The 23,403-nt window shown below is 34.6% G+C and overlaps 1 protein-coding gene across 1 annotated transcript in view; it reads left to right on the top strand.

The window, feature by feature from the left end:
• DIAPH3 (diaphanous related formin 3) overlaps nucleotides 1-23,403 on the top strand; it is a 216,670-nt gene that overhangs the window by 24,900 nt on the left and 168,367 nt on the right. The window contains exons 5-15 of the mRNA XM_061354886.1: nucleotides 1,498-1,628; nucleotides 5,285-5,359; nucleotides 5,444-5,513; nucleotides 5,904-6,040; nucleotides 6,513-6,618; nucleotides 17,636-17,746; nucleotides 18,177-18,295; nucleotides 18,442-18,558; nucleotides 19,953-20,071; nucleotides 20,206-20,270; nucleotides 20,866-20,970. Of these exons, the coding sequence (XP_061210870.1) occupies nucleotides 1,498-1,628; nucleotides 5,285-5,359; nucleotides 5,444-5,513; nucleotides 5,904-6,040; nucleotides 6,513-6,618; nucleotides 17,636-17,746; nucleotides 18,177-18,295; nucleotides 18,442-18,558; nucleotides 19,953-20,071; nucleotides 20,206-20,270; nucleotides 20,866-20,970 (1,155 nt within the window). The remainder of the gene's footprint in view (nucleotides 1-1,497; nucleotides 1,629-5,284; nucleotides 5,360-5,443; nucleotides 5,514-5,903; nucleotides 6,041-6,512; nucleotides 6,619-17,635; nucleotides 17,747-18,176; nucleotides 18,296-18,441; nucleotides 18,559-19,952; nucleotides 20,072-20,205; nucleotides 20,271-20,865; nucleotides 20,971-23,403) is intronic.

Here is a 23,403-nt window from a genome sequence, read left to right as displayed (position 1 = left end):
CCATTTACAGTGGATAACTTCAAATTGTTATGGCATTGCAAGTCTAATTATTTTCAATTCCTGACTTAAGCTACTAGGTAATCAAGTATTATTTCATAACTCTCTTCAGTGCTGTATGACAGAATAGTTGAGCTTCTCTTCTCTAAAAATGAGTTATTCCAATGAATAAAGTCAAATATAGGTTGTATACCCCATTATGTGCCTCTATTTTTAGAATTTAAATATATTCTGCAGAAAATATATCTATCCTTCTCGTCGTAAATGGGTATTAGGTGGAATAGACTTGTTATTTTAGATATATATATATCTACAAATTTATTTTAGATATATATATGTTATTTTAGATATATATATATCTACAAATTTTTTGTCTTTGCTGATGTTTAAAAATTAAGGGGAGGAGGATACTCTTAATAATAGGGTCAGTGCTTCTTAAAGTCTTCATTTTAATTGCAAATTATAAAGCTTCCTTAGTTTAATTCAACCATTATTTTGTTTACAACCATGGATACTATATTTCCTTCAGAAGAGTTATTAAGATCTTGCATTTATTTTAAGCAACACTTGACGATACAGATGCTATGATGAATCAAAGCCAGTCTTTCAACCTGTATTGCTATAAACTACTTTTGCAGTGTTGCATTAACTTGCTGTTACATTTTCATTTCTATCTTGCTGTTTTCCATGTCCCCATTTGCTTCCCCCTCTGCAAAAAAGAGCAAAACTGAAAAAGCAAGGCAAAATCCAAGGCCGAAGGTTGAGTTATGTCCTTATGTTATTGCATCAATAGTCATATTTGTGTACTGCATTCTCACAGATGGCAAATACAACTGAGGAGTTGTGATTTATTTTTGGAACTTTAGTGATTCTGAAGAAGTCTCTTTTTTTATTACTATTATTTTTTATTTTCAAGTTACTTTGCTTTAGCTGTTAGAGCCAAAGCTAGTCTGTTTTTATAATCCCAGTCTCATATACTCCTTATCTGAAGGACCTTTAAGGGAAGAGCCTTTTAAACCAGTGTCCACAAGGACTCAAGTTACTGTGGTAACATCCTGAGTACTCTTCAGTTGCACTGGTTCTTTCCTCTGTATTCTGGCTGTAGTCACCCTTCTGGACATGTGCCCTGTGATCTCTTCAGAGCACCTCAGACTTGTTTTTTCCTCTGTTTAGTACTGAAAATTAAGATTCATAAACAGAATCCATTCATTACAAAAATTGCGTTTCACTGAGTGTGCTTGATGGTACGTTTCTACATTTGATGCCTGCTGCTTTTGACTACTGATTATAAATTTGTTCATAAATTGACAACATTTAGTCAGAATTTAGCATATACGTTATATGGACACAGTTACAGGTTTAGGTAAATTATATACCTATCTTCTCTCCCCTCTCCCCCTCCCCATTTTTTCAAGGAACAGAAATGAAGTTTAGCCATTAGTAATCTATTCAAGTTCTTTATGTGCCAAGTAAAAAGTGAATGTCTTTTCTGTGTTTTAGGGAAGTCTTAAGAGCAGTCGGAAGATTTCACCCCAAGAATTTATTCAAGACTTAAAATCTGGGCTAACAGAGGAAAGACTAGTCACTTGCCTAGAATCTCTTCGTGTGTCCTTGACTAGTAATCCTGTCAGGTAATGTCATTAATACACATTGCAAAGATTAATTATATTCTTTATTTCTTAATGAATTAAAATTAATGGATCTGTAGATGTATAGGTTTCAAGATTTTAGTGAATGTATATGCATTAGTGAATGATTGTACGCTTTTACTTTTATTATGTGTCTTCTGTAGATCTTTTTTTTGGTAGAGTTCACTAATCTGTACAAGATAATGTGAAGACAATGTAAAGCAGGTATAGAGCAGAACAGTTCACCTTGTTTTCTGATCAAATACTCAAATAGCTAAATAGCTCCAAGTTGTTTTTTGATTTCTTTTAATTGTGTTCTCCTTCTGTCCAGTGAGCTTTAGGCTTTCTTTCTTCCTGCCTTTTAGTAATCTTTGCTATATCTGTGGGGTTTATCTATACAGAATATAGTTTCGTTTACCTGTGCTTTTTTTTTAAAGAAGTCAAACTCTTCAGTAGTGATAGCTCTAACAGATATGTTATATCTGTTATAACTACTGAAGAGTTAGACTGATATCTATGTTAAGTTTTGGTTTGATCCATGCAGCTTGATTTGTAGATGCTGGCTTTTTTTTAAATAAATTATATATATATATATTTTTTTTTTTTCTACTCTTTTCAACCTTTTGTTTTAGAGTTCCTATTTAAGCCAGTTGTTGAGCACAAGATTTTTGGAAACTGTTTTGGGTTTAGTTAAAAAAAATGCAAATGAAATTTCAGGGTTGCCTATGGTGGAATGTGATTAGAAAAGGATTTGACAACTTCTTTCTGCATCTGGCCTAGCAGAGTTGTTGTGAGTCTTCTGTATGGGTGGTTGCTTCTTTCCTTCTATTAATTTGTTTTGGAATTGGATTATCTTATTTGGAATATGCAGTGGTTCATGTAGGAAGAAACATGCTTTACATTAACTAGAATTATTCTGATAGAGGGTTTTACAGAAGATATACTTCTTCCAGGAATGTGAAACCAATTTTTGGTATACGTTGTTTTTCCTTTTTTATTTAAAAAGCAAAAAACAACCAAAAATACCTTGCAAAAAAAAAAATCACAAATAACCCCAAAACAGAAAACCAAATGAACCTCGCTAAGACCACATTCCTCCCAGCCCCCCAGTAAAATTAAAAAACAAAATCAACTCAAACCCCAGAGACATTTTTTTTTATTTTATTTACACATATGTTGATTTAACAAAAACTTTTGCTTGCTAATATGTGTTTGGAAATAGAAACACAAAAGGTGTGACAGTTGAAGTTTTAGAGCAATCTCTTCTCTCTGTTGTTTATATGACTGGATAGTTTTTCTTTTTTTGTATTTGATTCCACTTTGCCACTTTCCCACACACCAAAGGAAAAGTTAAACCTCCTCCTCCCAAAAAGTCGAGCCCATGAACATCGTGAGGTGCTAGTTCTGTTTTTATTTTCAGAAGCTTAGTTTATTTTATGTCAAAACTTCAAAGCATGCTAGAAAGATTACGATGCATTGTTGATATCAAAGTATTACACTGATAGTTTTGAGAGCTCAGTTTCTTTAACGTATTGGTAAAATAGTTCTAGATTGCAACACTGGCTTTACCCTTGTTCAGTGAAATATTAACTATGGTAGGTAGAAAATTTGACAGGTGAATTTAAGTTCTAACGTGACCACAATTTATAATTTAACTTCAGTTTGAAGCATTAAGGAGAAAGAAGTGTAAAAGAACTATAATGGTTGGACTGGAGTGAAACTCGTTATTAAGCTAATGGATATATAGCCTAAGAATAGCTCAGGATTGCAGCAAGTAGAACAGTTCTGAAACAGTCTTCTGGTGCATTGAGTGGTGCTGGAAAAGACTGTTAAGATACACCTCACTAGGCTTAAACAGAGCATCTTAAAATTGCCTGAGTAAAAACCTGAGTTCTTCTGTAGGGCTTACATACAAAAATAGCAAAAAATGTAACAATGGCCTACTGTTCTTCATAAAAAAATGTGTGACGTAAACATTTTTAAACCATGCCTCTTTCTGAAGAGTAACAACAGTTGGTGTTCATTGCACGTAGATATTAGTGACGTTGATTTTCCTATTAGCAGCCAGACCTTTGAGTAAGAACTTGCTTTGACACGTAAATACTGAACTGCAGTCCAGCTTCTGTAAATCCATGATTATTTTTAAGTCCAGCTTCATATCATGTGGACAATAAGAAATAATTATGAGACTCTGGGATTTTATTTTGTGCACATATAATAAGAATAAATCTATGGGGTTTTTTTAACAGGATGAGAGTTATATTTACATCTAGCCCAGCAATCTTAACACTTGTGGGCTGTAATCGTTTTGACAATATATAATTTAGGGGTTTTTGCTGGTTTTCCAATTGCTATACTTTAACTTTTTAATCTTGTTGACATTTCCGTTTCTAATGCAAGAACTGGTTCTACAGCATTGTTTCCAATTAGTCATTTTTATAAAATGTGTTTTTAGTTCACAGAGAAAATCTGAATTAAGTGATATTAAATAGCTTGGTCCTGGTACTTAGAAAAATGTGCTGAAATCTATGGCCTACTGCAGAGCATAGTGTTTATTTTCCATTGGTATAAAAAGAAAGCCTCAGAGGGAAAATGCATTCACTGATATAGGCACTTGATCATTCTCAGCATTCTCAGCTGAAATGTGATAAAAAATGTCTCGTAGGGTTATCTTCAGGTCAGATTTAGCCGACTGCATCAAAACCAATTGACAGTTATTTGCCTAATCAGTTTCGGAACAAAGCATCCATCCAGGAAGGACAAAATCTATTTTCATATATATTTACTTTTAGGGAAAAAACAGATAAAGGCATCTGATCTGATTCTCTCCTCCTATAACTTTTAAGTCCATTCCAGATCTGTATCTATCAGGTATGAAGAACTGTTTAATCCAATCCTGTGATGGGATTAGAAGCCTTTTGTATTTTAAAACAGCTATTGCATCTCTCTTGTGTTATTTCCAACAGAACAGCTTATTATTTGTCACTAGTAAGGCCACACCATTATAGAAGTATCTAAATATTCTGGTTACTAATCAAAAGTGGTGCTACGCAAGTTTTATCCAATGTGTACAATGGTGTGTAAATAGACGAAACAGAAAACAGTGCAGAGGCTGTAATACAGCTGAAGCAGCTGTCTCATGTAGAAACAAAATGCCAAGGTCTAAGCTCACCAAAAAATAGCTTTGCAATAGCTGAAATTTTAAATTTTTGTTGTGTTCACTTGGAGACATTCCTATGGATCAATATTTCAGGCAGCCACTTCTGCAGTTCCTTTAGGTTTTTCCTTCCTTCCATTTACGGTTAGATTCTGACATTTACAGGAGATCCTAGAACAGCATTTAGTAGAAATATGTTGCTTTTCTTCCCTTCCTTTGGAAGGGTTTCTTAATTACAATTCTGTGCCAAAGAATGTATAATTGTCAGTTTAAAAACTAAAATATAATGGCTAATGTAAGTATTTAAAATTTTTAATTCAGGGTTATCTAGTTGCATCCGTGAGTGGATGGAATGCCTCTTAATATTCTGTTGAGTAGAGAGCCCATTTGGGGTTTTAAAATGATCCAGTTATACTGCTCCTATTCTGACAATTCTCATTCATTGTGATTAGTCCTTTTAAATGTCAATTCTTTATAATTTCTTTTTTTTCTTTCTTCCTAGCTGGGTTGAAAACTTTGGCCGAGAAGGTCTAGGGCTGCTGTTGGATGTTTTGGAAAGATTGGTTGATGCAAAAAAGTAAGGATTATTTCAGATAAAATTGTTGGCTCTTCTTAATAAGTAAACAGCATTTCGTTACACTTTTTTTATTTATTTATTCAGTCAGGACAAAGTTGTGAAGAGGAGTCAGCATAAGGTTATACAGTGTTTGAGAGCCTTCATGAATAACAAGGTATGGGATTTTATTTAATCTGGAAATATAAATTACCATAGTTCAATCAGATAAAGTACATGTTCAGTGGGTATAAGCCTATGTTTAATCTGGAGAAAGAGGTATGTTGGTCAGCTGTTGTTTGAAGTCCTTTCTGCTGCCGCTTTCTCTCCCCAGAAGTATACTGGGATAATAATGTGAATTTTTGATCCTGATGTCTGCCCTTATTACAGAGTAAGCGACCCAACTGGGACTTTGCTCTCCTTCAACATTTTTGCTTGAGTGTTTGACGGACTCGAATGTCATTTGAAATATTTACTTGAGGGAACCGTTGCTGTCTTATACTAGATATTCAATACAGTCATTTGGATTCTATCCAACTCTCCTTACAACTGATCTTCTGTTGTTTAGTATGGATTGGAAAGAATTCTGGGAGAAGAGAGAAGCCTTCTATTGTTGATCAAAGCAATTGATCCCAAGCAAACTAACATGATGACGGATATAGTTAAACTCCTGTCTGCAATGTGCATTGTTGGAGACGAAAACATGTAAGTAATGTATTTAGCCAGAAATAGTAACATAATTTTACAATATCCAATATTATAGTTACACCTGAATGAAAAGCAAAAGTTTTCAACTTCAGATTGAAATTAATACCTGTGCTATATTGTCATTTTTCTGAATACCTTTGTCTCTGATTTTTTTTTTTTTTTTATTATGGTCATATCGAGTTTTCTTTTTGACATGTGGATCTACTGGTTAAATGGAATTATTTATCCAGTCATTCTTTTGATTGATTTTTTTTAGCATTACTTTTAAAGGTCCATTAACCATTGTAATCCAGTAAGTAATTTTTTCGCTATGGAAGTCTCCAAAGGAAACAAGTAATGCTTAATCCTCCTAAATTTGAATGCCAGAAATGTAGGCAGGTGAATATTTTGGCAACATCGATCTTCAGATAAGAAATGAACAGCAAGGTTGTATCTCTCTCCTGAAAGAAATGCTTTTCTTCTCTTACAGCCTTGAAAAAATTTTGGAAGCTGTAACAGCAGCAGCAGAAGAAAAGAATGTTGATAGATTCTCTCCTATCGTAGAAGGCCTTCAGGATAACTCAGTTCAGCTGCAAGTAAGCACATTTTTTTTTCACAGACCTCTGTAACAAGTATAATTAAATTAAATTATTTTTCCTTACTGAACATGTCATTACAATAAAAAGGAGGAATACTTTTTCAAATAAAGGTCTAATTTAAAAATGTTGTATATAATGTTATCTTTTAAAAATGTGTCATGGGAAGATTCAGTGTTGAGAAACAGTGGAGTGTTTTAAGTTCTTTTGTTGATATCTATTTCCTAAATATTGCAGACTTTGGGACTTAAATTTGTATGTATATTTGTTTGCAAAAGATTATCTCACTTCTGGCAATATTTGCTGAAACTTAAAGCTTAATAACAGTCAAAAAGCAAGTTTTTAGGTAACTACTTTTTATAATCGATGTTTAAATCCGTGGGAAATCTGACCCTCATGCCCACTTGATGATTTCATAAAATTGCAGCAGAGGATCTGAGGAAAGAAATCCTTCACCTTATTTTCAATTTATTTCAGTTGATAGAGTTTACTGCAGAAAGGCACAGAAGTATTATAGTGTATTAGAGTGATCATTATAAATGATTGGTCTAAAAGTGTGAATATTTACATTGTACTGATTTTCATGTAATTCAGTTGAACTGACCACTGTTCATAATTGCCATTGTTTATGAATACTACAAAAATAGTAGAAGGTGAATCTCAAGTTAGAAAGAAATGATTGTGTTACTTCACTGTCACCTCTTGTATTAAATAGTCCACGTCTGACAGTAAAGATTGCTGTTTGTTTCATCTGTCTCGGAGAAAAGCTAACCATAAAGAAGTACTTGAAGATAGAGGAGAATCATTCGTACCTGAATTATGCCAATACTGATGGGAATATATTTTGAAAAATTGTCCCTCCTTTCTTACACCTTCTATCTTGTAATCATAGAATGGTTTGTCTTGAAAGGCACCTTTAAAGGTTCCAACCCCCCTACCATGAAGAGGCATCTTTCACTAGGTCAGGCTGCTCAAAGCCCTGTCCTACTTGACCTCGAACATGTCTCTGTCCTGAGCCAATAGATTTTTACTTAATGTTATTGTCATAGCTGAAACTGGGATAAGTTGCTATTATAGGACAAATTCAGCTTTAAGTTACTGCTTAGTTGCCTTACAGTACAAGTTCATAGCCATAGTGTAATTTGCTCAGGGAGTTCATAATTGAGGGAAGGATAATCCTCTAATTGAAATAAATAATTTTTTTTCTTCTTTATTCATTAAGTTCTGTAAATGTTTGTTTATCTCAGCATAAGCTTTTTGCACCGAGTTAAAAAGTTTTGAATGAAAACAATATCAAATCATTTATGGATTCTCTAGTTTCCTCCTTTGCTTCAACCTTGAAGATTTTAAATTACTATAATGCATATTGCACTCTATTACCTACAGTGATAGTCAAAGTCGCTTAGGAACCTTAAACAATCAAGTTCAGGGCCAAGTAGGCTCTCCCCCAGCAAGGGGTGAAATGTAGGATATTTTGTTTGTTCCTGTATTTCATTTGTTTTTTGTTTTTAAAAGTGGATCAGCTTGGTATTGTCTTCATACAGATGATGTTAGTTCTGGCTTAGTGCAGAAAGATTTGTCTTTTTTTTTTTTTTCCTCCCTTGTGTGCATATGTATTTAATGTGCTGAAAATCATAGTAACTGCCATTAGGGATCAAAAAGGAGACCTTGTATTGGCAAGGCTGGAGTGCAGCAGGAAAGAACTGTAGTCATTTTTAATTTGGGGCTGGAGAGATTTGTGTAAGGCTCGGCCTAGAATTAAGATCAGTAAGGAGAGAAAGAAAAAGCTTTGAGCTACAGTCGTAGTGTGACTGGAAAGAGACTGCAGAAGTGTAGACTGTAAGACAACATATTTCTTGTTTTCCAAGGCTTTTGAGTCTGTATTTTCCAGATTTGATGTACATTTATTGTAGGTCTTTACCTTAGGTATTTTTGCATGAACCGTTGCAGTTCTACAGCATTAAATCTAAATATAGGGTCTCATATATCATAGAATCATAGAATAGTTAGGGTTGGAAAGGACCTTAAGATCATCAAGTTCCAACCCCCCTTCCATATTTCTCTTCTCACTGGGGTTTCTGTTACATTTAGATTTCGAAGTGAATGATGTTCAGTTAACAAGTTCCTATTCAGTATGATTTCTTTGGCTCATATTTTAGTATCCTTGATATTAGGCAGCATGAATTTGAGCCAGGCATGCAAGCTTGGGCATGTCAGACTTTCAGGACAATATAGCATTTGTCTCACTCCATCAAGGACTTTTTTTTTTTTTTTTACATGGTTTTTTTTTTAGTCCTTCTTGGTTTACTTGTTTGGTACTTTTGTTCCTATTTGATCAACCTGAGAAATAAAAACATGAAAAGTTTCATTTTCTGTTATGCTTATTTCCATTGTTTTAGTATAATGAATAAGGAAAAAATCTATATAATATATATTAAGAAAATGTTATTTTAAATATAACCAAATAATGATAAAATCCAAATACAGAAATTAGTTTTAGTGTTGAATAATGGTAGTTCAGTGTCTCTTTGTATTGGTTAAGCAGCTTTATTCTTTCTTTGGCATGAATATGGCTATCAATTAATTTTCATTCAGAAGGGAAAAATGTTACTTTCCCTACCAAAATGCAAAAAGTTTTGAGAACTTCCACGTCCATCACTGCACTTACATAAAATGTGTAAATTTTAATACTATGTAGGGCAGTACTTCTGAGTATTTTTTAGTAGCTTATGTGTTATTCAGAGTTCTGAAATTAACATTTTGTTATAAGGCTTCCAAAAGTGTATAGTTTTAGTGCCAGTAGAAAAGCTGGTACTAAATTCCGTTTGCTTTAGAGTTAAGAAAGCATGTGAAAACTGCCTTGAAAGCAGGCCCTTACTTTGTTTGAAGCAGTAAGTAAAAAAAATTAATCCTATGTGCTTCTCACTTTATCCTGATGGGTACCCAAATGGGCATTTCACCCCTTTGCTTCTTTTTAAAAATTAAATAAAAATATAAGGGCCTCTCTAGAACTATGACTATGTCTTGTAGATCATGCTGAAGGTGAACAGATAGTAGCTCTTTTTGGGAATTTAGAAATTTTAATCCCCTGTGAACAGCTGTTGGTAAAGAAGCCCCTTTAAGACAAAGGTAGATAGCAGTATTAATGGCAGTTGAGACAATTGGTATGCAGGGACAAAAAGGTCATGACTGATTATCTCTAACCACTTAGATCTTTTTTATGAGTCCTTTCGTACTCACTGTTCACAGTGATGCTCAAGTCTATTAGTGAAAGTTGCTGATTAGATAACCCAGTTAGCACAGAAAACTTTAGCTGAGTTTTTAACTGTGCAGTAACAGCTTTTATTTTCATGGGACTACTACTCAGATGTTAAAAAAGTACTTTTCTACCAGGTACACCTTCTTGTGTTTGTGCTATACCTCCATTTGGTATTTTGCTATCCTCTTAAATAGAAGATAAGAACATTGTTAAAATTGAGAATTCACTCTAAATGTTGCAGTTGCAATACTTAAGCTAAATATATTAATTTGGCTTCACTGAGGGTGTTACCCTAAAGCTCCTGAAAATGGGTAACATCTTGCTGTTTTGTTTGGTGTATCTTGTGTAGACACAGAAACTTCTACTGAAAGTTTTCTTTTTTTGAGCTAAAATTTACATTTGAACATGTTCTTTTCACTGAAAGGCTCTTTATCTTTTTCAGACTTCACAAATGGTTGCTAGATTTCTTTTTTTTTGGATTTTTCTTGGAAAAATCAAGATTGCTCATGTGAATCAGTTGTAAACTTTTATAACAATGCTATTGACCTAGTGGTTAATTTGACAGTGTTTTAATGAAACAAAAGTTTACAGTTGTCAGTTACTTGGCATACTTGTTTTGATTACCAGCTTGATATACGTAGGCTTGCTGTGTGGCAGTTCAGTTTGACACTAACTACTGACCTTTTCAGTTTTGAATTGCCTAACATTTCTGCTACTTGAAGGCTGTGTGTATAAAAGGCCTCCGTATGATGATTTTTTAAATTATTTATTTTTAGTGAAAGCTCTGTGTATCTACTTCTTTGTTGTTGTTGTTGTTGAAACCTAACTATATCCTCCCTTTTATCTTTTATAAAATCCAAAGCTATGGAAAGCATACCTTAATATTTTTGGTTAAAGACAAGATTGGTTTGACCTTAGTTTGAGGCTGTAACTATAGCCTGGAGTAATACTGAGTTTCTGGATTTGTTAAAAGTAAACGTAGTTTAACATCTTAAGCCTGTGCGTGAGAAAATGTGCACAGGGCAATCTGGTGTCTTCTATACTTAGGGTAACAGCTGAAAAAGTCTAATATGTCGGTTGTTTATGTCACATGTCACAGCTCTTCTGACACAACCCATTTTGATATATTTTAAGACAATAGCAACAACAAATTTTGTCTTGTGTTGTACAGTTCTTACTCTTCATGGAGAATCAAATGAACGCTTCTACTTTCTAATTACCATCTTTCATTGCTGTCTGCTAAGCAGGCCATTTAACTAGTGGAAGAGTGCTGCTTTTCTGTAGAGTTCTTGTTGCAGATGCAAGCTCCTTTTAATTTTTCCAGTTATAACTGAGAACAGGTACAATGTTGAATCAAAGGTGCAATTCATCCTTTTCCAATTAAGTTCCTAAAAAATGAGCATTGATCATCCCTGTGGAAACCTGCAGATGTTTCATGCCTGTTGTAGAAGTGCTTTTGTGACAAAGTGAAAGGTCTTCTCTATTCACTGATAGCATTACCCTCACACTGCTTTTCATTGTCAGGGAATAAAATTTCATCTTTCTTTTTCATCTAATAATGTGAGATGGTATAGTCTGTGATATTTTGGTTAGCTGACTCACTTGATGAGTCTTGGTTGCTCTATGCTGATGAGGTCCTTTCCATCACCAAGTATGTAATACGATGAATTTTAGAGCAAAGCTCACCTTATCCAAATGTAGAGACCGATAAGTGTTCAAGATCCATGTAAATATACATGCATCTGGATGGTACATCTCAACCATTGCTAAGAATTTTTTGTCATTAGTAACAGTAAATAATTGGTGAACACTGATGCAGTTTCCGTACTAAAGCCAAATCTACAGCCAGTTTAATACTGCCAAGCATAATTTAACTTAAATATGCATCTTTAGAGCCCTTTCTACAAAAGCATATTTGGAGTAAGAGTGAGAAAAGTGAAGTAGCAAATCTTACTGCGGTTCATCTTATTCAAATGAGCAAGTTATAAGAAGATACTTGCCACATAGTATTGATAGTCTTGTTTATGCAAGAAAAAAGCTGTTCAAAGCTAGTAGTATGTACCTGACATTTTCCACCAGAAAAGGACTAAGTATATCTTGCCTGGTCGTCAACTGGGAAAAATGCAAGTTTAAAGTACAGATTGTGGAATCCTCAGAAAATGCATCCTGTTACTGGATAGACATCATCAGTTAGGACTGGAATTTGAAGCTGTAACTTGTCACATAGGAGGATGTATCTGATCTCATTGGTCTAGTCTCTCATGGAGGAAAGTATTCAAAATTTTTACTTTCCAGGTGAACTGTATCATCACCAATGAAAAATTCACTACCAAATATGTGTGTCCATCAGTATATGCCCATCTCCTAGATAAACAAAGTCAAATATTGCAGATTTCCGTACCATGTAACAGCAGGGTGTTAAAAACATTCCATATGGAATATATTCGCAGACCTGAAAGCTCTCTGAAAACTAACAAGATGGATTATATTTAGTTGAAGTTCTTTAGGGATGAAGAAGGAAAAGAAGCATCTCACTGGACTGCCACATGAAGAGGAGGCTTTGCTTTTGGCTCGTCCCTGAAGAAAAGAAAATGTCTCTATATGCCTTCACTGCATGCCTGTTGTAAAAAGAAGGATACTCTCAGAATGTAATTACTGTCTGGGTTAGAGGTGCTGTTCTGGAAAGAGTACTTAGAAATTGCACTCCTCAGCACCACAGCAAAATTTTAGAATATACACCAGAGAGCTGTGTATTATCATATGCCTTTTGCTGTTATAGCTGAAAATAATTTCATTTCTTCATGCATATTCTCAAGTGCAGACTGACAAGAACCTCCACTTACATCATCTACAACTTTTACTGAATTGCTTTTAGATATAAACCGTTTGCCCAGCATGTTTGCTCACAATGACTTGTGCATTCCTAGGAAGCTAATTTACCTATCATTAATATACTTCATGCTACCTCAGCAGTAGTACCTCTTCTTGTATTGAAGATGAAACATCTTTTTTGATGTGGATACAGCTTTCCTATCTTATGTCTGTGGCTGAAGATTCTAAAGGCTGTCAGTCTGTTTACAGAATCTTATCCAAGGTAATTGAGTTTAAAAGAATGCAGTTAGGGCCCACTAGTCTGGAGTGCAAGCAATGACTGATTGTTCTGTGTCCCAAGAGTTCACATTTATAGAGCTGTCAACTGAGGAGTCACAGGCATTTTGTTTAAGTGTTATGTGCTTTGAGATTTGTCAAGGACTGATGCTACATTTGAGATAATTGTTCTTTAATTTTTTCCTCAGGAACATTGAACATGAGCCATCATGAGTGGATACTTCTTGGAATTGTGTGTAGTATGAATGCATATAGAGGCCATCACTTGAAAAGAATTACTCACCTGTAGCTTCCTTTCTTCCTTAAATTTATTTTTTTTCAACTCTTTGGATCCTGTTTTCTTTGGTATGACCCTTTATTAGCACCACTAGAGAGTGGATGGTCTCTTTCTGTGGAAGAAATTACTATATCCATTGTTTCTACTGCATTTCTTTGATTAGTAGCTGCACGCTGGAAGTAGGAATCAAACTTGTTGTTTGATTAGTGTTAGATCTGAAGTGGGTAGTACTTTCTGGTAATTTAATGATTCTAAATACCAGTCTGTTCCTTCAGAATTTTTAAGCATGCTGTTAAGCAGATTTATCAGTACTTTAAAGTAACAAGATCCTAATCTGGTATTTTTAAGCAAAAGTCGTGTGCCTCCATAGTTAAAAAAAACCCCAAACAAACAAAAAAACCCAACAAAACTCATGACAGACTTTGTTTTTCTGAGGCCTTTTTGTGATTGAGACATTCTCACTAAACAAATAGACACAGATGGAAGTAAAATACGACACTTTGTAGATCAGGAACAAATGGCTAGCATTTGTAACCCAGATGGGGGTCATTGCAGCAACCATAATGGTACTCTCTACAATATGTGTTCATGTTCAAGCTGATAACTTCGGTCCCTAGTCAGTAAAGACAGTAGATCTTAGAGTGCCTTGGTCACTTCATGTATGTTGTAAAGAAGGTATTTTAGAACTTAGATCTTAAAGAAAAGCTTTAAAGACTAATCTAGTAGTGTACTGATTAACAAGAATGGGAGTTTAGCTATGCATATAACTACATACAGATATCTGTCTACATAGAGGCATGTAAATGCAGGTATCTCGAGCTTGAACTGTGTTGTCTTGACAAACTTGAGAACTCCAAGTTTATTCCTGTTTGTTACATGGGCACTAGTTGAACTAAACTTGTTACTTTTTAATGTTGACTTACTGTCAAACATAGGGTAGTATTAATATTTTGTTATTGCAACTGCAGAGTTTAGGATTGCAAAAAGTTTCTTTGTTTTTAATTCTTCCCTGGGTTATTGATTAAAGTAATTTTCTTAAAAGCTACTCTAATGCTGTTCACCAAGTTTAAGAGTTGTTTTTGGTTTTTTTTTTCCTCTTGGTTTTTACATGTTTCCCCAGAATCTAACTTTCCAAACTGCAGTGTTATTAAACTGTTCACAAGCTTGTTTCCTCCTTTTGGTAGAATTTAACCCATTTTTTCCTTATAGATTTTAGGTTCACTAGACAGATCTATCTTCCTGCACTCTACTTCCATGTGAATGAATAATTTGAAATTATTGCAATTGTGTAGTTTAAATATTATATACCAACTGCTGGATACTGAATTATGGTTTCATAAGTTTTCATAAAGCAAATTGTTCAAAGGTAGATATATACACAATGCCTTGCTTAGATCTGTGTTTGCTTCGTCATGGATAAACTTTTCTCGCCATGCTTTTTGTTGACTTTTGTTTTGGAACTTTTACTATTACTTTGTCTTTGTATTATAGAAATAGTTTGTTAACATAATGCAGTAGGTTTTTGTCTTGTTTATTCCAGGAAATCAAAAAGTATATTCTGCTTATAACCTGAAATTGAATTCCCATGTGACCAAATTTGACTAAACTACTGGAACAGCAGTACTTTTTTACTGATGTGTTTCTTTTCATTGTCATATCTTCACTCTGTGCTATTTCAGTAGCAAATCTGCACGTGTACCTTGTTGATTTGGAAAATTAAAAGAAAATGCCTTTTTTTTTTTTATTTGGCAGGAATTACGTCTGTAGACATCTTTTCATCTAAATTGCATTGCTATCTCAAAGATAAAACTATATTGCTCTTGATCAGGATTTTCACAGTAGCATACTTTGTTCAGTGTCTGATTACCTTGTTGATAATTTAAGTCAAGTGTGATAGATGCTGATTCTTTGCTTAGCATTCCATTCACATAAAGGTTTGCATGAGAATATACTGTGTTTTAAACTGCTGATAACAGTGCCAAAGGTTCCAATTCCGTTGTGATCAAACAACATGGAGTCTTGACGTTGACATGTAAATGTAACCTTGCAGTACTGTATCTTATTATTGGCTGTACGATAGTGTTGTGCAATGGACTCTACAGTTATTGAAATGCCTCACTGATGTTGACAGTAGTGCAGGTGTTTATGGCATCTGTCAATGTGCTGAATTACTGGATTTGAATGGCAGAGGTAATTCAATCAAGAAAATGGAATTGAGTGAAAGCACTCCAGAGAGGTAAATTGATGATGTTGTATAATAGGTTTCAAATAAAAAAGATCAAAATTAGATGAAGTAAAAATGTTCATCATGGCTGCTGTAGAAAAATAAAAATACCGATAAAATGGATGGTTTGGTAAAGTGTACCCATACTAAAAGAAGTGTGAAAAGGTTTAAAAATAAAGAATACAGCCTGTATTTAGGTAATAAGAGAATATATTCTGTAAGGTGTTGTTGCACTAAATTTTAACTGTTTTGGTTGCCTGCATTTTCTACTATTTGTTGCATCCACACTCTCTGCCACATTGTGACCCTGCAACTTGTGCAGGTTGAGGGCCTAGAGAATACACCTTCTAGACCAAGGCAAGAATTTGTTGTTAGTCTAAATGAAGTCATAATGTCTAATCAAATTACTGTCAGTAGTGCTAACAGAAGATATCCCATGTCTCTACTTGTCTATGCTGCATTTTACTTAGAGCCATATGGGGTATCTTCTAGTTACAGGAAACTTTGTTAGGAAAGAGTAAACTTTGTGCCACAAGCTTGTACAAGGCTAAGCAAAATCTAAAGCTAGTAGGGTGATAGTCATTCTGTTACAAGACAAATCCTGATGCATCTAAATGAGCCAAAACAAAGCTACAGGCAGGTGAGCCTAGTCTCGATAAAGCCTGATGAGTCTGGAAGCATGTTAGCCTGTTACTAAAAAAAATAACAGCTACAAAGACATGTATTCTAAATAAAAATGTAAAGGACATGACAGTTAAATATTAAATATGAAGAGCTTTTTCGGTTTCCAAAAATACTTGGCTGTGCAACAGTAGAGTCCTAATTTCTTATTAGGTGTTGTTAAGATTGGTTTTATTCAGTTCACTTTTTATGAGTGGACTGAACATTTTTGGTGGGTTTAAATTTTTGTTGTTGTGTGCAGATGTAGATAAGCCTAAGTATGTTCTTCTTCTTTATATTTTGGTATCTCTTGGTTCCTTTTTTTTGGGTGTTAGCACCACTTTTTGTTACTTAGTGTAGGATGATGCTTCAGTAGTAATAAAGAAATATTAGCGTAACTCTTAGAAACCATACCTGTACAAAAAGAGGCTCCAGGAGTAATAAAAAGGTTTTACTAGGATTTGAAAGAAAATAAATGGCAAGTTAATTAAGTCATATTTTCCTTTAGTTTTTTTTTAAATGCTGTAGACATGCATGTAGAATCAAATTGCATAAAATTAGGGAAATAACAGACTCCAGGGAGAAGTGTCATAACAATTGTTCTGACAGGCATTACAAAGATGAAGAAGCCACTGTGACAGTTAAAGCCCCAGATTGCTATAAATTTAGCAGCTTTCCAAGTGGGGTGTTCAGAGAAGAATAATAGGATTGTTTCTTATTTATAACTTTAAAGAAGTCCCAAATCTGAAAGATCTGTCCCAAGGGAACATATTTAAGAGAGAATGGTCAAGGTTGTGGTTCTGTTACCTATATTCCTATTTAACTAATCTCATTTAAAACTGACTGTTGGTAATGTAGTGCCAATACCTTTCTGAAGGAAAACACACCCTATCTATCTGTTCCTTGTTAATGTGCAGGGTTTTTTACTGTTACTTATTAGGCCATGATCTAATCGATCTCACTGTAAAGAATACGAAGAAAGGACAGGAACAGAATTTCATTGCTTTGCAGTTTCTAGCCTTAGAAGTTGTTTACTTTCTTAATATTTTTGTTAACTTTTTATGCTTTTTGTTAATTTTTTACAAGCTTTGCTAACATCAAATATAAAGACTGTCTTGCAGTGAGGAAAAAAAAAACGACAGCAAGGAAACATCACTTCAGACCTTATGTGTGTTTACATTGATTTTTATATGTTGAGAATTATACTTATCGATGTATCAGCTAGATGCTAAAGTTCATTTTCTAAAAGGAACTTGCTGTTTGTATAAAATTAAATGGAGTGAGAAACTTTTGTTTTTATGGAAATCTGTTAACTAGCGTTTGGTATTTATAGCTCAGGTAGCCAATAAGAAATGTAACTGTCTTAATTGTAAGGTTACAGTAGATTGTTAGTTTGACATGATGTAATTAGTAGTTTGTTATATCTTTTTGACTGTGATGCATATTGGATTCTAAGAAATAAAATAGTTTAATATTTCCTCTGTTACAGGTAGCTTGCATGCAGCTCATCAATGCTCTCGTTACATCTCCTGATGACTTGGATTTTAGGCTTCACATCAGAAATGAATTTATGCGTAGTGGATTGAAAGAGATATTGCCAGTAAGTCTTCTAGTCTCTCTTTACATTACTATTTAAATTGTTGGTCTATTTGAACTTGAGAGGGAGAATGGGAGACCAAGTTCTAATAAACTGTTCTCAAGGGCATTTTATTAACTCTGGGCATGAACAGTTAGATATGAGAATCACTGTTAAAACTGGAATGAAAAGGTGAAGTGTGCTCTCTGAACTTTGTTGATTCCTCAGCATCAGCATTTTAGCATTATGATTTAGAACATGTGACAGATGTTTGTGCAGACACTTGTTAAGCCAGGCTGAAGCCATGTTTTACCTTTTAAGGATTTAACTCATTTTCTTGTAATTTTAAACTTAAAAATAACAGACTTCTGGAAGATACTAAAAAGATAAGGTATATTTACCTCATAAGGAAATGCTAATTTTTGCAAGCCTTCCTACTATTTCTTCTTTGCAGCAATTGAAATGTATAAAGAATGAAGCATTAGATATTCAGTTGAGAGTCTTCAATGAGCATAAGGAAGAAGACATGATTGAATTCTCTCACCGTTTAGAAGATATTAGATCTGAACTAGAATATCCTTTTGATATCTGCAAAGGAACATGAACAAAATTAAGTGTATAAAGGACATTCTGGTATAATTTCTGTTTACAAAAAGTTATCAGTCAATATTTGTCTGAATTTTTTTTTTCCTTGCTATTACTCTCCTTAACACTTTTACTGAAGTAAATGATGTTTACAACATGGTGTGGAATACAGTTAAGGACACTAGCGCTGAAGGATATTTTCTTTCAATTCTCCAACATCTTTTGCTGATAAGGAATGATTATTTTATACGGTATGTTTAATACTATGTTAAATGTTAATTATGGGGTTTGTTGCCATTCAGTCCATTAATAGAAGATTTGTTCTGTAAATGTAACGATAAATGCAGCTTCATCTTTTTCTGTGCAAATTGGTGTTCCTAACTATTTCTGTGTGAATTTATGTTCCATAGTATCAGCTCTGAATAAGATTGCCATCTGTATGTTCTTGTTTCTTCTGCTTAGGATACAATTTCATATATAAATGGAGAAAACTATTTTTGTTGATATGTGAACCTTGTTGGTTGCAAGTATAAGGGATCAGTTAGGTCTCTTCATTGGCTATAAATCATAGTAGTAGCATTATAATTTTCTGGTGACTTTGAGTGAAAGATCAAAACAAGGTATGCACAGAAGTGCACTTTATACAGAAATCTGAACATGTGCTTAATTTAGAGTAACTTTTGGTTGGAAATTGAGTATTCTCAATATACATTATAGGTCAGGATGAACATGTTAGTGTATCTTGGAAAATTTGTCAGAAAAATTACAGGGAAATAGGTAGGAAACTCTTAGATATTTAAAGTTGCCAGATACTTTCTAAAATCTGTTCATGTAGTTTTTGAGGAAACTGGAGAAACCAGATGCGAAGCATGTGGAGAAGGAAAGCCATCTGTTTTCTACATAGCATTCTACATAACCTGGTGTTTCAGGCAATGTCTAGCATAGATGTACCCTTAAAGGTTAAGATTGCTTGCCTGACATGGGTACACCAGTGCTAGACCTCTTCCACCTGCAAGCTGTGAATTCAATCCTTTCACGTTCTGGGCAAGTGACACAACTGTCATACACCCCAGCAATTTAGAACCAGGTGATTGCATACTTTTTACTGAAACAAGGCTGCAATGAATCCATAGCTGAAAATTCACAAAACCAGAAGGGGTCAATCTGAAGGAAGAGTCTCTTTACTGGGAGGAAACAGGAGGGAGTCCTTCCTCGTATTTCCGTAAGGGGAGAGATGCAGAGCTTATGATTAGGGCTTGCACCTACACTTCTATAGAAGTAAGTCAGCCCAGGACTTTTCATAGAATCATAGAATAGATAGGGTTGGAAAGGAACTTAAGATCATCTAGTTCCAACCCCCCCGCCATGGGCAGGGACACCTCACAGTAAACCCTGCCACCCAAGGCATCGTCCAACCTGGCCTTGAACCACCACCAGGGATGGCGCGTTCACAACCTCCTTGGGCAACCCGTTCCAGTACCTCACCACCCTTACAATAAAGAACTTCCTCCTTATATCCAGTCTAAACTTACCCTGTTTAAGGTTTAACCTGCTATCCCTTTTGACCTTAATGTGTCCACAGACAAGATTTTAAGTACCTATTTAAAAGTAAATACACTGTAAAAGAACTCATCTTTGTCTTTAGTCCGCAGTATTTCAAATTAATTGAAGAGTGTGTATCCCAGATAGTGTTACATCGAAGTGGAACAGACCCAGATTTCACGTATCGTAAAAGATTAGATATTGATTTCAGCCACTTAATAGGTAAGTACTGTATTTAGAAATGATTACAGTATCATAGTTCTTTATAAGTTATAAAAAACAAGTTAAAGTTGTACATGTGACTAAGAATCTTGTGTTGCCCATATATGTGCAAGTATATTTGTTTATTTTTCAAGATGCCTGTGTAGATAAAGCAAGATTAGAAGAATGTGAAGAGAGGGCTTCTGAACTTTCCAGAAAAGTAAGTAATTTTCAAGTTATGTGGTCGTAAGATGGACACTGGGGATTACTTTATAGCTTCATGGGTGGTGTAACTGAGCATGGCATAGTTTTTAACTTGAAGTTACTATTTTTAAGTTACTATTCTGTGTTTATGTGGGAATTTGTATGTTTCTCGTGGACTGGGAAGCAGAGAAAAGTGCTTAAGAAAATACTAAAAGTATTTTTACTATTTAGTTTAAGTTTTCAAGTATGAGTCTCTCAAAAATCAACTAAATATTTGATTTGAACTGTTAACCAGTTTCCTCAAGATAAACTGTGAGAGTAAGAGTTGACTCTTTTGTATCTATGGACTGTGTTACTATATATCAAATTTTTAAGCTACTTTGTCTGTAGTTTAAATGCAATAATACTTTGCCATTTCATATAGTAAAGACTTGTAGTGGTAATAGAGATGGTACATCCACTTACTAGGTACATGGAATTTAGAATAGCAAATAAAGTTGTGTGTCCTTACTGTTGTTAACATGTGAGCTTTAATAAACAAAAAGGACATGTTGGAATCTAAAGAAATTATACAGAACTGACTAGTATTAACAACTTTCTTTTTTTCTTAGTTTGAGAAAGATTTTGTAGTTCATCAGGAAACTCAGGCCCTACTGCAAAAAAAAGAAGAACGAATCAGTGAACTTGAAGCCGAATTGCAAGCTTTTAAGTCACAGGTATAAGATTTTAAATGAGTGTATGAAATATTGTTTTTGGAAGGGGCTTCATTTTGCATCTTTTGCAGATTGTGATAGTGCAGTTGAGGTTTTTTGTGTTTTTTCTTCAAAGGATCTTTGTTATTGATTATTATTGACTGTTCATTTCCTTTATTTCTGTTTTACATTAAGTATTGTGGTGTGGCAGTAATTAACTGTTTGAGTTCCCAGGTGATCCTTTTTGTGCCTCAGCTCTGTTAATTAAACTAGTTTCTTATGTTTCATTTGGGTTTGCTTTCAGTGTCATGTATTTCTGAAGTAATTAGCCACATAGGGTAATAAGTCTTACACTTTTAGATTAGCATTCATCACTATGATCTTTATCCCTCCACAGGAAATTATTCATTACATAGTTTGCTTTGCTGAAGCCATACTATGGATATCCAGCAGTGAAAGAAATAACCTGTGGGTGGATAAGAACTTTTCCTGCTAATTTTTCAATTTTCAAGCATAGATATTTTAAAACGGGATGGAGACAAGTAGTGCAGGTTTTTGAGAGTAATACTTGAGTTAACATTTAACTGCTTCAGCTGTAAAAACTGTGTAAGGAGACTGAGTGACCAAGTGATTTTATTTTTGTGTGTGTCTTACTTCCTGGAATAAGAAGCACAGTCTAAAACTAACTAAAGAAAGACAGCATCAGGAAGACATACAAGCCCTGCGGAGAAGGACTTGGGGGTGGTAGTCGATGAGAAAATGAACATGAGCCGGCAGTGTGCGCTTGCAGCCCAGAAAGCCAACCGTATCCTGGGCTGCATCAAAAGGAGTGTGACCAGCAGGTCGAAGGAGGTGAACCTGCCCCTTTATTCTGCTCTCATGAGACCTCACTCGGAGTATTGTGTACAGTTCTGGTGTCCTCAACATAAAAAGGACATGGAACTGTTGGAAGAAGTCCAGAGGAGGGCCACGAGAATGATCAGGGGACTGGAGCACCTCATCATATGAAGATAGGCTGAGAAAGTTGGGTCTGTTCAGCCCGGAGAAGAGAAGGCTGCGTGGAGACCTCATAGCAGCCTTCCAGTATCTGAAGGGGGCGTATAGGGATGCTGGGGAGGGACTCATCATTAGGGACTGTAGTGACAGGACAAGGGTTAGTGGGTTAAAACTTAAACAGGGGAAGTTTAGCTTGGATATAAGGAGGAAATTCTTTCCTGTGAGGGTGGTGAGGCACTGGAATAGGTTGTCCAGGGGGGTTATGAATGCTCCATCCCTGGCAGTGTTCAAGGCCAGGTTGGACAAGGCCTTGGGTGATATAGTTTAGTGTGAGGTGTCCCTGCCCATGACAGGGGGGTTGGAACTTGATGATCTTAAGTCCTTTCCAACCCTAACTATTCTGTGATTCTATGATTCTAAGTAGGAAGGTGATAAAATATCTTGAAAGCATACTTTAAAACTTTTTGTGAGTGAAGTAAGTTTTCACTCTTTTCTTTTTTTCACTGTATTAAATATATTTTTTCATATGTAGACAGCAATCATAACATATGATTATGTTTAATAATTGTCATACTGTCATTTATCCCACTGTTATTGCAAATCTTGGAATGATTTGTAACTATCGAGTAGCTGATTACTACAACTTAGTACTATAAAACCCATCTTAAAGAGGAGTTTTTGGTTTCCATATGACATCAGTTGCTGCTTAGCATGGCTACTTCCATCTTCAATGACTGTTTTTCTCCTGGTCTTGGTCCTTTACTCTTTTGTTGTATTTGGTATTTGTTCATATATTTCTTTCATTAGCAGAGCCGAATTGTTAAGTGTCTGTCAGTGTCTGTTCAGAAATTTAAACCAATACTGCTGTGCATGTATTCATTTGTATTTATTGATATTTAGCTATTTCCTTTTAAAAATATTAAATCCTTTGCATGTTATATTTCCCTCCATTTAATAAAAAACAGATTGTTTCAGCTCATATTTATTAGTTGCAATTGTTGATTAATACTTTCTCATTAATTCCTTTGTCATCTTTGTCGGGTACCTTTTTATTAATGTTTGAAAGCCTGTGCAAGAAATTCTCCCAATAGTTGACATAAATATATTTTTTCAGACTTACTGAAGTACTAAAAGCCTATCATGATATAGTATAGGTGTCCTTCTGATACAGAATAAAAAGTCAATGTGTAAGACAGCTGCATTTTCTTAAAGTATTTTTTATCATTACTTTGTGCTTTCAATTCTGTAGAAAATATTGGAGTGTTGTTTACAATATTAGAAAATATTTGTTGGGAATTCAAATTATGAAATAAAAAGCAAAATTTGCCTCATTATAATTCATATTTGGTGGTCCTGTGAAATTAACAATGGCACTAGCTTGCAGCTGGCTTGCTGGATTTAATCTGTAAACTATGATTGTTATGGCATTCTGTTGATAAAGATGTGAAGCTGAATATGAAT

This window comes from Neopsephotus bourkii, unplaced genomic scaffold (genome assembly GCF_033783945.1).
Source record: "Neopsephotus bourkii isolate Nb327-2 ecotype Australia unplaced genomic scaffold, CSIRO-AGI_Nbou_v1 NB_83, whole genome shotgun sequence".
NCBI classification, from domain to species: domain Eukaryota; kingdom Metazoa; phylum Chordata; class Aves; order Psittaciformes; family Psittacidae; genus Neopsephotus; species Neopsephotus bourkii.
Note: the sequence above shows the minus strand (reverse complement) of the source record. Positions and strands in the feature narration are given on the sequence as shown.